Here is a 13,807-nt window from a genome sequence, read left to right on the forward strand (position 1 = left end):
CTCCCTCCCCTACACTCCTCCCCATCTCGGTGACCCACTCCCTCCCCGTATCTGTGACCCCTTCCCTCCCCTTCAAACCTCCCCGTCTCGGTGACCCCCTCCCTCTTCTACACCCTCCCCAAAACCATGACCCCCTCCCTCCCCTACACCCCTCCCCATCTCGGTGACCCTCTCTCTCCCCGTATCTGTGACCCCCTCCCTCCCCTACACCCTCCCCATCTCGGTGACCCCCTCCCTCTCCTACACCCCTCCCTGTCTCCGTGACCCCCTCCCTCCCCTACACCCTCCCCATCTCGGTGACCCCCTCCCTCTCCTACAACCCTCCCCATCTTGGTGACTCCCTCCCTCTCCTACACCCTCCCCAAAACTGTGACCACCTTCCTTACACCCCTCCCCATCTCGGTGACCCTCTCTCTCCCCGTATCTGTGACCCCCTCCCTCCCCTTCAAACCTCCCCATCTCGGTGACCCCCTCCCTCTTCTACACCCTCCCCAAAACCATGACCCCCTCCCTCCCCTACACCCCTCCCCATCTCGGTGACCCTCTCTCTCCCCGTATCTGTGACCCCCTCCCTCCCCTACACCCTCCCCATCTCGGTGACCCCCTCCCTCTCCTACACCCCTCCCCGTCTCCGTGACCCCCTCCCTCCCCTACACCCTCCCCATCTCGGTGACCCCCTCCCTCTCCTACACCCCTCCCCATCTTGGTGACTCCCTCCCTCTCCTACACCCTCCCCAAAACTGTGACCACCTTCCTTACACCCCTCCCCATCTCGGTGACCCTCTCTCTCCCCATATCCGTGACCCCCTCCCTCCCCTACAAACCTCCCCATCTCAGTGACCCTCTCCCTCCCCTATACCCCTCCACATCTCGGTGATCCCCTCCCTTTCCAACACCCGTCTAGCTCCAGTACACCCCTCCCTGTGTCTGTGACCCCCTCCCTGTCTCTATGGCCCTCTCCTTCTCATCCACATCTCCTTGTCTCCGTGACCCCCTCCCTCCTCTAACCTCTCCCCTCTGTGACCCCCCTCTACACCCCTCCCCATCTCTGTGACCCCCCCTCCCTCGTTCTCTGTCCGTCAACACCCCTCGCCCCCCGCACAGCCCTGGACTTGTGTTCCAAAGACCTTTTGTTTCTCGGAGGCCGTCCCTGTCAGACTGCGTGGTCAAATCAGGGGAGGAACCCCGCAGGTGGAAAGTCCCCGTTCAGTCTCGGAACTCGGACCCCTGTTGCAGAACACAGTCCCATACTGAGGAACGCAGACCGCTGCTCCTGAACACCGCCGATAAATGCAGACCCCTATCCTAAACACAGACCCCCTGCTCCTGAACGCAGATCTGTGCACGTGAACACAGACCCTGCTCCTAACTGCAGAGCCATGGTCCTGAACGCAGATCCCGGATCTTGCTCCTGCTCTCAACGTTCCCTCATCACCCTCCATCCCTCGCCGCCCCTCGCTCCTGACTTCTCACCGACCTCCTTCTCTTGCAGATGGGATCCGACGATTCTTCGCCCCGGACCGGGTGAGTCTGCGCCGGGTGAAGCTGGAGGTGAAGACCGGCAGGCTGGAAGATAGGGTGATGGTGAGGCACACACTGCAGACCCCTGCATCTGCTCTTCCGACCCCAACCTCACCCCACCCCATCTTCCCCTCTTACCCCACCCCAACCTCACCCCATTCCACACCCCACCCCATCTTCCCCCCTTACCCCACCCCATCACCCCCTTACCACACCCCAATCTCAACCCCCTCCAATCTCACCCCACCCCAACCTCACCCCATTCCAACCTCATCCCGTCTCCCTCCCTCGCCACACCCCAATCCCACCCCATTCCACATCTCACCCCATTTCAACCCCACCCCATCTCCCCACCACACCCCAATCTCAACCCCTCCAACCTCACCCCATTCCACACCCCGCCCCATCTTCCCCCTCACCACACCCCAATCCCACCCCATTCCACATCTCATCCCAATCTCAACCCCCTCCAACGTCACCTCATTCCAACCTCACCCTGTCTCCCCACCACACCCCAATCTCAACCCCCTCCAATCTCACCCCATTCCAACCTCATCCCATCTCCCCAGCACACCCCAATCTCAACCCCCTGCACGCCTTGCCCCTCAATTCCTCACCTGCCACTCTCCCTCCCCTCTCTCTTACCCCTAATGCCCATTCCCCCCACTCTCTTTAGCAAGGCCTTCAACAAGTCCCACATGGGAGGTCAGAACAGAGTGAGGTAGTAAATTGGATTGGACATTGGCTCTGTGGGAGAAGCTAGCGAGTGGTAGTAGGTGGTTGCCTCTCTGACTGGAGATCTGTGACTAGTGTAGTGCCACAGGGAACCGGTGCCAGATCCATTACCATTTGTCATCTATATCAATGATCTGGGTGATAATGTGGTTAACTGGATCATCAGATTTGCAGATGACACCAAGATTCAGGGCACGATTGGCAACGAGGAAGATGATCAAAGCTTGCAGCGGGATCTGGACCAGCTGGAAAAATGGCCGATGGAATTTAATGCAGACAAGTGCGAGGAGTCGCACTCTGGGAGGACAAACCAGGGAAGGACCTACCGAGTGAACGGTAGGGTATTGAGGAGTGTGGTAGAACAAAGGGATCTGGGAATGCAGATCTATTATTCCATGAAAGTGGTAGACAGGTTCGTAAAGAAGGCTTTTGGCACGTTGGGCTTCATAGATCAATGAGTACAGGAGATGGGATGATATGTTGAAGCCGTACGAGATGATGGTGAGACCAAATGTGAAGCATCGTGGGCTGTTCTGGACACTACGGATAGGACAGATGTCAATAAGATTGAAAGAGTGCAGAGAACGCTTACAAGGATTTTGCTAGGATTTGAGGACCTGAGTAATAGGGGAAGGTTGAACTCCCTGGTCCTCCAGGGAGTGAAGGAGATTGAGGGGAGATTTGATAGAGGTGTGCAAAATTATGAGGGGTATCGAAAGGGTAAATGCCCGCAGGCTTCTCTCTTCACTGAGGTTGGGTGAGACTAGAACTACAGGTCATTGGTTAAGGGTGAAAGGTGACATGTTTAAGGGGAACATGAGGGGGAGCTTCCTCACTCAGAGGGTGGTGAGGGTGTGGACGAGCTTCCAGTGGCAGAGGTTGATACGGGTTTGATTTCAGTATTAAGAGAATTAAGGGTAAGTACATGGATGGGGGAGTATGGGAGGCTGTGGTCCAGGTGCAGGTCGATGGGAGTGGGCAGAATAACAGTTCAGCATGGAGTAGATGGGCCGAAGGGCCTGTTTCTGTGCTGTAGAGCTCCCTGGCTCAAAACGACTCTCTCCTCCTCTTTTCCACTCGCTCCACCCTCACACCCCACTCACCCACTCTTTCTCCCTCTTTCCCTCACTCTCTCTCACAGATTCTTGCTCCCTCTCTCCCATCTCTCTCTCTCTCTCTGCCACTCTTCCTGTCTCTCTCTCCAACCTCTCCCCTCTACTTCTCTCTCTTCCCCGTCACTCCCCCATCTTGCCCCATCTATCCCCTCCTTCCCCCCTCTATCCCACACTCTCATTCCCCCCACCCTGCTGTTGCCCATGCTGTCATTCACTCTCTCTCAAACCCTCCCCACCCTCTCACCAGCTATCCTCTCTCTCCCCCTCTCCATCCGTCTCTCCCCTCTCATCCCCCTCTCCCCCTCTCTTCCACTCTCCTTCTCTCCACCTCTCATCCACCCTCTCTCCCCCTATCATCCCCCTCTCCCCATCTCTCCCCCTTTCTCCCTCTCTCCCCTCTCTCCCACTCTACCCCCTCCCTCTCTCTCCCCTCTTGTCCTTTCTCCTGTTTTCTCACCGTTTCTCTCCCCTCTCATCCCCTCATTCCATTCTCTACACCTCTTTCCTCCATCTCTCTCCCTCTTTAATCCCTCCTCTCCCCCGACCCTTCTCTCTCCACGCTGCTCCCCTGTTGTCCGTGCAATCATTTGTCTCTCTGCCTCCCTCCTCACTCAGCCTTCCTCTAAACCTCTCTCTTTCCCTCCTCTCCTTCTCCCTCGCCCCTCTCTCCTCGTCTATCCCCCACACTGTCTACATACCCCCTGGGTCCTCTCTTGACTCTCTGTCTTTCACCCCGCTCTTCCTGTCTCGCTCTTCACGCTGACTCTGTGCTCCCCCACCGCCACACCCTCTCACTGATCTGCAGACCGAGTGTGAGCAGCTCAGACACAGAGAACCTGCACGATGCCCTTGTGGTTGTGGAGAGGTGAGCGGCCGAGGGTGGGTGGTGTGAGAACCTATTTGGGTAAGAAGATATTTCTGCAACAGCCTGTGTGGTTTTAGCAAGTACATCACACCCCCTGGGGTCAGACACAGAGTGAAACTCCCTCCACACCGTCCCATCACACACTCCCGGGGTCAGACACAGAGTGAATCTGCCTCCACACCGTCCCATCACACACTCCCAGGGTCAGACACAGAGTGAATCTCCCTCCACACCGTCCCATCACACACTCCCGGGGTCAGACACAGAGTGAAACTCCCTCCACACCGTCCCATCACACACTCCCAGGGTCAGACACAGAGTGAATCTCTCTCCACACCGTCCCATCACACACTCCCGGGGTCAGACACAGAGTGAATCTGCCTCCACACCGTCCCATCACACACTCCCGGGGTCAGACACAGAGTGAAACTCCCTCCACACCGTCCCATCACACACTCCCGGGGTCAGACACAGAGTGAATCTCCCTCCACACTGTCCCATCACACACTCCCGGGGTCAGACACAGAGTGAAACTCCCTCCACACCGTCCCATCACACACTCCCGGGGTCAGACACAGAGTGAATCTCCCTCCACACCGTCCCATCACACACTCCCGGGGTCAGACACAGAGTGAATCTCCCTCCACACTGTCCTCTCACACACTCCCGGGGTCAGACACAGAGTGAAACTCCCTCCACACTGTCCCATCACACACTCCTGGGGTCAGACACAGAGTGAATCTGCCTCCACACTGTCCTCTCACACACTCCTGTCTCAGACTGAGTGGAGCTCCACAGGGGATTAAAGAGACTCTGACTGTTTCTTCACATTCTGCAGGTGCTGACTCGCTGGCGAATGTGTCTCTTCTGCCTGAGGGTTCCTGTGAAGGTAAGCACTGACCACTACTGAGAGTTAGTTACCCCTCCAAGCGCCCGGACCAGACACCGGCCTGTAACGACTCCTGGGGATCAGTTATTCTGTATAAAACTGCCCCCCCAATCACCTGTCGTAGATCCCAGAGTGGATTCCGTTTCCAGGATCTGTTATGTGAATCTCCCAAATCACTGGATCAGATCCCAGTGATCAGTTGTTTTCATATATACATATATATATAAATTTCCCAACCACCTTGATTGCATCTGAGTGTAACCCACTGTACTGATGGGGAAACTCTCCCAAACCACTTCCAGGGATTTGTCATTCACTCTGTAAGTATTCCAACAACAGATCCTCGGAGAGTCTCAATCGCCTTCCACTAGCCTGCTGGTCACCCTTGGGCAAGGTGTAGCACCTGCTTAGCCCCCGATCAGGGTCAGGTGAAGCCATAGGGGGCAGGTGGTGGATGGTCGTACGAGCAGCCGGTGCAGATCACAAGTCCTGGTTATGCGACCACTGACGCCAGACAGACAATCTCTGAAGAGTATTGATCATGGCTGGGGTCACCCGTCTTGTGAAGACACCGCCCAGAAGAAGGCAATGGCAAACCACTTCTGTAGAAAAATTTGCCAAGGACAATCATGGTGTGGAAAGACCATGATCACCCACATCATGCGACACGGCACATAATGATGATGATGAAATTCCTGAATCCTTGGATCAGATCCCAGCCTGTAACTCAATCCCTGGAACGTGTATTTCAGATCGAGAATTCCTTCAACTTCCTCGAAATACAGAACCTCACTCCACTGAATGTGGATCAGGTAAGCAGTTTCCTGTATCTAACCCACCTTCAGGGAGTATGTGATGGGATGGTGTAGGGGGAGATTCACTCTGTGTCTGACCCCGGGAGTGTGTGATGGGACGGTGTGGAGGGAGTTTCACTCTTTGTCTGACCCCGGGAGTGTGTGATGGGACGGTGTGGAGGGAGATTCACTCTGTGTCTGACCCCGGGAGTGTGTGATGGGACAGTGTGGAGGGAGATTCACCCTGTGTCTGACCCCGGAAGTGTGTGATGGGACGGTGTGGAGGGAGTTTCACTCTGTGTCTGACCCTGGGAGTGTGTGATGGGATGGTGTGGAGGGAGATTCACTCTGTGTCTGACCCCGGGAGTGTGTGATGGGATGGTGCGGAGGGAGATTCACTCTGTGTCTGACCCTGGGAGTGTGTGATGGGACGGTGTGGAGGGAGATTCACCCTGTGTCTGACCCCGGGAGTGTGTGATGGGACGGTGTGGAGGAAGCTTCACTCTGTGTTTGACCCCGGGAGTGTGTGATGGGGCGGAGTGGAGGGAGTTTCACTCTGTGTCTGACCCCGGGAGTGTGTGATGGGACGGTGTGGAGGGAGTTTCACTGTGTCTGACCCCGGGAGTGTGTGATGGGACAGTGTGGAGGGAGCTTCACTCTGTGTCTGACCCCGGGAGTGTGTGATGGGACGGTGTGGAGGGAGTTTCACTGTGTCTGACCCCGGGAGTGTGTGATGGGACGGTGTGGAGGGAGATTCACTCTGTGTCTGACCTCGGGAGTGTGTGATGGGATGGTGTGGAGGGAGATTCACTCTGTGTCTGACCCCGGGAATGTGTGATGCGACGGTGTGGAGGGAGATTCACTCTGTGTCTGACCCCGGGAGTGTGTGATGGGACGGTGAGGAGGGAGTTTCACTCTGTGTCTGACCCCGGGAGTGTATGATGGGACGGTGTGGAGGGAGTTTCACTCTGGGTCTGACCCCGGGAGTGTGTGATGGGACAGTGTGGAGGGAGATTCACTCTGTGTCTGACCCCGGGAGTGTGTGATGGGACGGTGTGGAGGGAGTTTCACTGTGTGTCTGACCCTGGGGGTGTGTGATGCGATGGTGTGGGATAGTATGCCTCATGCATGGATGAGGGGGCGAAGGGCCTGGTTCCATGCTCTGTAACTCTGACTCTCTCTGTTTGGCTGCAGCTGGCTGTCGAGACGGGGAAGGGATCGTTCTGCCTGTGTTTTGAGAGTGCACACCACCTTAACCAGCTGGTGGATCACATCAACTGCGCCCTGAGCAAGATATTCCCGGCATCCCCTTCGTGAGTGACTCTCTTCCCTCTTCCGGAACGGGTCAGTCTGTGTCTCCTGTGGGTGGTGTTGTACAGAATCCTGGAATCATCAGGGTGTTGCCCCCTCCCACAGCCACTCAAGGTCAAAGTTCAGTTTATTGTCGGATATCATCATAGGCTACACAGCACAGAAACAGGCCCTTCAGCCCATCTAGTCTGTTCTGCCACGTCCCGTCAATCCGCAGCCGGACATAGCCCTCTCTACCCCTCCCATCCATGTACTCCTCTTAAACTTCTCTGAAGTGTTGAAATCGAGCTCACGTCCATTTCTGCTGGTGGCTCTCACCACCCTCTGAGTAAAGAAGTTCTTGTCACATTTCCCTTCAACCTTTCACCTTTCACCCTTAACCCTTGACGTCTAGTTCCAGTTTTCCAACTTGAGTGGAAAAAGCTTGCTTGCATTCACCTTCCTATACCCTTTATAATTTTGTATACCTCAATCAAATCTCTTCTCAATCTTCTACACTCTGGGGAATAACTCCCAACCTATTCAATCTTTCCCTGTGCACCAGATCCTCAAATCCTGGCAACGTCCCTTTAACCTTAGAAATTTCATTCCTGTCAGTAGGTGCACAAAGCACTTCTAATTAGGCCTCACCAACGTCTTAGACAACTACAACATAACGTCCCATGTCCTGTACTCAATAGCTTGATTTCTATCGGCCAAAGCTCTTTACGACCCTCATTCCTTCTATCATAATTGTTCTGCTGTTTTATATATATTATTCTCTCTCTTGTTTACCTGCACTGCACTTTTTCGGAAGCCTTTACATTTTGTTCTGCAACACACACACACACACACACACACACACACACACACACACACACACACAAACACAGACACACACAGACACACACACACACACACACAAACACACACAAACACACACACACACACAGACACACACAGACACACACACACACACACAGATACACACACACACACACACACACGCACACACACAGACACAGACACACACACAGACACAGACACACACACACACACACAATGCTGGAGCAACTCATCAGACCCAGCAGCATCCATGGAAAAGAGGAAATAGTTGACATTTCGGTCCGAAACACCTTCATCAGGACCTCGAGTTTCTGCCCAAAATGTCAGCTGTTTACTCTTTTCCACAGATGCTACCCAACCTGCGGAGTTCTTCCAGTATTTTGTGAATGTTGCTTTGGATTTCCGGCACCTGCTGGTTTTCTCTTTATTCTGCATTCTGTTATTGTTTAACCTTGTTCTACCTCAGTGCCTTGTGCTTTGCTCTAATCTGCACGAACAGTGCGCAAGACAAGAGTTCTCTCGGTAAAGATGACAATGACAAACCAATACCAATTGTGACAGATACATACACAGATGCTGGTACGCACTGGGGAACGTACTTCCAGCAGCATCACAGGGACGTCACATCAGATCCACACAACGTTCACAAGAAAAGCACAAATTAAATGTAAACTATACATGGCACAGTAGAGTAGTGGTTAGCACAACGCTTTACAGCAGAGCCATCCCAGGTTCAATTCCTGTAAGGAGTTTGTACGTTTTCCCCGTGACCGCGTGGGTTTCCTCCGGGTGCTCCAGTTTCCTCCCACAGTCCAAAGACATACCAGTTGGTAGGTCAATTGGTCATTGTAAATTATCCCATGAGTACAGTAGGATTAAATCAGGGGATTGCTGTCTATGTATCTATCCATCTATCTGTCTATCCATCTATCCATCTATCTATCTATCTATCTATCTATCTATCTATCTATCTATCTATCTATCTATCAATCTATCTATCCATCTGTCTATCTATCTCTCTGTCTATCTAGCTATATGTCTATCTGTCTATCTACCTATCTATCCATCTCTGTCTATCTATGTATCTGTTTATCTATCTATCTGTCTCTTTTATCTCTCTGTCAATTTGTCTATCCATCTATCTGTCTATCTACCTATCTGTTTATCTATGTGTCTATCTGTATTTTTATCTATCTGTCTATCTGTGTCCATCTATCTGTCTATCTATCTATCTGTGTGTCTATCTGTCCATCTATATTTCTATCTATCTATCTATCTGTTTATCTATCTGTCTATCTATATTTCTATCTATCTATCTGTTTATCTATCTGTCTATCTATATTTCTATCTATCTATCTGTTTATTTATCTGTCTATCTATCTATTTATCTATGTGTCTATCTGTCTATCTATATTTCTATCTGTCTGTCTATCTACCTGTTTCTTTATTTCTGGCCCTTCGAGCCCTACCACCCAGCAACCCCTGATTTAACCCCAGCCTAATCCCAGGGCAATGTACAATGACCAACTAACCTACCGATTAGTACATCACTCGGCTGTGGGAGGAAACTGGAGCACCCGGAGGAAACCCTCGTGGTCACGGTAGAAACTCCTTACAGGCAGCGGCGGGAATTGAACCTGGGTCGTTGACAGTGTAAAGCATTGTGCTGGACCACTATGCTACCGTGCTGTGTTCCTGAGGCAGCGCCTCCTATGGATATTCCCAGTGGTGGGGAGGGATGTGCCCGTGACTGAGGATCAAAGAACAACGATCAACTTTATTTTCTGTACACCTGCTCGATAATGCAAATATCTAATCAGCCAATCACGTGGCAGTAACTCCGTGCATAAAAGCATGCAGACACGGTCAGGAGGTTCAACTGTTGTTCAGACCAAACATCAGAATGGGGAAGAAATGTGACTTTCACCCTGGAATGATTGTTGGTGCTGGAAGGGGTCGTTTGAGATGGGCTGATCTCCTGGGATTTTCACGCACAACAGTCTCTAGAATTTACAGACAATGGCGCGATAAACAAGAAAAAACCTCCAGTGAGCGTCAGTTCTGTGTGTGAAAATGCCTTGTGAGCGAGGTCAGGGGAGAATGGTCAGGCTGGTTCAAGCTGGCAGGAAGGTGACAATAACTCAGATAACCACATGTCATGACAGTGGTGAGCACAACACATCCAGCCTCGAAGTGGATGGGTGCAGCAGAAGACCACAGACGCTCACTGAGGGGCCACTGTGTGAGGTTCCGGAGGGAGCTCCTGGAGTTACCACTGTGAACATTCACATGTATTAGGGATTTGCTGTGAGGTGTTGGCGGGACACGCAACAATAAACAGCATTCAATGATTATGAGAACAAAGAATTATATATAGTTGGAGCTTAAATTGTGGATTTGGAGTAAATACGAGAATGTATTGACAATATGACCAGCATTTTAAAATGCGGTTTAAAGTGTTTCCAGTGCGGTGACTGTGGGAGTAGATGATCGGGCTGAGTTGTTCTCCGACCTTGGAAATTTACTTGCAAATGTTTCGTTACCATACGGGAGGACATCGTCAGTGCGCCATTAATTGTGATTTATCTGCTGAATGCTTGGTCTTTGTATACTCACCAGTCAGTTGATTGGTTGTCATCACGGAAACTCGGTTGTGATGCGGGTGGAATTGGCTGTGTGGCGTGCTTCGTGCGCTGCGGTTAGGAATTTCGCCTGCATTGGCCAATACATTGAGGTTTGAGGTCTGCGTGTTTGTTTGTAGAAAGCCGCGCTCGCATGCCACAGTGTCTGCTCGCGCCGTGACTTCTGCTCACGCCCAGAGGAAGTTGTGCCCCTCCCGATCTTCATGGGTGGAGGTGAGGGAGAGTTGGTCGCGCCACTTTACAGCCAGCTGATGTCCGTGGATCCTTGTGGGTAGTTTTCTCCCAGTTTGGCCAACGTAATATTTGCCGCTGTCCGGGCATCGGATGTAATAGAGGGGGGTGCGGGGGGGGGGGTGCTGACTATAATGGTTGATCAGATTGACTTCCTGGGGGAAGTAACTTTTAAAATGGCACAAAGTTTTTGTTTTAATAGCCCTATCGCTCTTTCCAGAAGGGAGCTTTCGGAAAGGGCAGTTTGCAGGGTGGGTCGTGTCCACAGTGGTTTTTTCCTGCCCGTTTCTTTGTCCTGGACACATACGGGTCCGGCAGAGATGGTATTCTGCAGCCAATGACCTGGCAGTTCACTGTAGCTTTTGTGTATTGTGAAAGGGTGCGGCGCCAAACCAGGCAGTGATGGGCTGATGTGAGGAAGCTCTCTGTGATGGCAGTGTAGAATTGCACAGTATATTCTATGGAAGATGAATTTTTCCAAATGCACCAAATAATATGCCCTGTGCCCAGCCTTTTTGTCAATAAGTAAGTTACTGCTCTCCCAAGAGTGGCGGGGTGGAGATATGTCTCCACCAAAGGAGGTATCAGGCACTTCTTCCCCCCGCTAGCCTGCAGGTCACCCTCGGGCAAGGTGTAGCACCAGCTTAGCCCCCGGATCAGGGTCACGTGAAGCCAGGGGATCAGGTGGTGGATGGTCATACGAGCAGCCGGTGCAGATCACAAGACCTGGTTACGCGACCACTGACACCAGGCAGACAATCTCTGAAGAGAAGGTCAAGAACAATTACTACCCCTCAACCATTGGGCCCTTGAACAGAAGAGGTTAACTACATATCTATTGAGGTGTTCCCACAACCAATGACCTCAGTTTAAGGACTCTTTATTTTGGTATTTCATGCTCTTGTTATTTATTTATATTTGAATTTGCACTGTTTGTTGTCTTCTGCACTCTGGTTGATCTTTCACTGATCCTGTTTACAGTTACTGTTCTATAGATTTGCTAAGTATGCCCACGGGAAAAGGAACCCCAGGTTGTATGTGGTGACATGTATGTATTCTGATAATAAATTTTACTTTGACTTTGATAATGGCTGGGGTCACCCATCTTGTAAAGACACTGCCCAGAAGAAGGCAATGGGAAGCCACTTCTGTGGGAAAATTTTCCAACAATAACATGGATAGACCATGATCGCCCATGTCATACGACACGGCACATAATGATGATGTCATATGACATGGCACATAATGGTGATGTCATATGACATGGCGCTGATGGTTCTCTCGTGTGAGGTCCTGACCAGGAAGCTGAATATTGAAATGTCACTAGCTGCAGCCTTCTTGATGGGAGGAGCGGAGATCCCGTCTCCTGAAGATCTGAGTCCACTACCCTCGGGAGCTTCTCACGTTCCTGCCTCCCCTGCTCCTTCACAGGCTCCTAGGCCGGGACATCTCCCCGGACTCCCCCTGCCAGACCGGGACTTCTGAAACCTTCGCCTCCCAGACACCAGGATGTTGTGGTGAGGAGAGGGAGCGATGGGGGAAAGAGTGGAGGGAGGGTAAGACGGGGAGAGAGAGGTTGGAAGGGGTTACAGACATAGGGGAAAGGGGGGGTAGCTACATTTTAGGACATTGATTTTTGGGATAGAATGGGGGGGGTATATGTTGCGGCAGGGGTGGCGAACCCTGGGCACGTGCGCCCAACATGGCACCTACAAAAATCCATTGGCATACAGCATGCGGAGCTGCCCCCTCGATTCTTTAAGCCCCACCCTTAATAAAAAAAAAAGAAACAGGACGATTATTTGTACTGCCAAATGAAGCAGTGAATGATTTTTCTACAACCTGAGAGCGGTGAGATGTTTTCACAGGAAACGTCTCACACTGGCTTGGCACCAGCTAGTCAGAGGTGAGAACCTGCGATGCTGTTCGGTGTGCTTGCAATCGCAGACCTCAGTATTTGTGTAGTGAATGGTTATGACAGAATACTATTTAGAAATTATGTTATTTTTCAATTGTCTGAGGTCAATATTAATAATTTTTGAACAAGTATTCTAAAATGCTTCATTTATTTCAACCTGTCACTGTTGTACTTTTATTAACTGTAAAACAATTAATACATATAAATAAGCAACAGAACTCATAATTTCTTTCCCTAATGAAGTCCATAATTATTGTTTAATTACTGCCTGTTACGCCGCTGGCGTTTTGGTCAGCAATGAAGATCCTCCATCTCTGGCGGTGTTCAGGGATTTCTTCATCGTGTCAGAAGCTTCCTCTCGGTTTTCACTGTCAGTCATGCAAGTCCCGGGTGGAGACTCAGGAATACCGTCACACTCAGATGTAAAAGGATTCTTCATTGCTGTTTCCGTAACAATTTTGTTTGGCCGGTCAGAGTTGTTAGCCCTGAGCTGAACCCCCGAACCTGGAGGACTGGTGGACCACTCTTAGTCTGACCTCTACCCTTTGACCTGCTTGGCATGGGTGACCCTCCCAAGAGCCAAAGCGTAAAGTCCTGATTCCGGCCGACATAGCTCTCCGGGTCAATGAGGCATACAAGCCTCCAGACCCTACAAGGTTGTGGACCCCCTGGAGGATAATTACCGTTACTAATTCATTAATTAATGATAATCTCTGCTCAATATTTCTATGGCATGCAAAAAAAATTTCAGAAGATTATTGCCAATTTGTGTACGTGCTCTCAAGAAGATTCACCACCCCTGTATATTTGAGGTTATCTTTCGGAGGTGAGTTTCGGGAATATTTCTCAGAGGTATATTTAAAGATTTATTTGGGAAGGTATAACTTGGGAGTTTGTGTCGGGGACGGTATTTCTGCAGCTAGCACAGTGGGGGTACGTTGTTTCAGTGGTAGTAATCTTG

At 51.3% G+C, this 13,807-nt stretch overlaps 1 protein-coding gene across 6 annotated transcripts in view; it reads left to right on the top strand.

The window, feature by feature from the left end:
• The window catches only part of LOC134352682 (capping protein, Arp2/3 and myosin-I linker protein 3-like), a 102,830-nt gene that overhangs the window by 1,293 nt on the left and 87,730 nt on the right, over positions 1 to 13,807 (top strand). For 5 of the 6 annotated variants that reach the window (XM_063060064.1, XM_063060063.1, XM_063060067.1 and 2 more), the window contains exons 2-6: positions 1,493 to 1,584; positions 5,075 to 5,125; positions 5,878 to 5,937; positions 7,114 to 7,232; positions 12,360 to 12,445. In XM_063060064.1, coding sequence (XP_062916134.1) covers positions 1,493 to 1,584; positions 5,075 to 5,125; positions 5,878 to 5,937; positions 7,114 to 7,232; positions 12,360 to 12,445 — 408 coding nt within the window. Of the gene's footprint in view, positions 1 to 1,492; positions 1,585 to 5,074; positions 5,126 to 5,877; positions 5,938 to 7,113; positions 7,233 to 12,359; positions 12,446 to 13,807 lie in introns of those variants that run through there. The other variant, XM_063060068.1, reaches the window with a different exon arrangement.

Source organism: Mobula hypostoma, chromosome 10 (genome assembly GCF_963921235.1).
Source record: "Mobula hypostoma chromosome 10, sMobHyp1.1, whole genome shotgun sequence".
In the NCBI taxonomy this organism is placed as follows: domain Eukaryota; kingdom Metazoa; phylum Chordata; class Chondrichthyes; order Myliobatiformes; family Myliobatidae; genus Mobula; species Mobula hypostoma.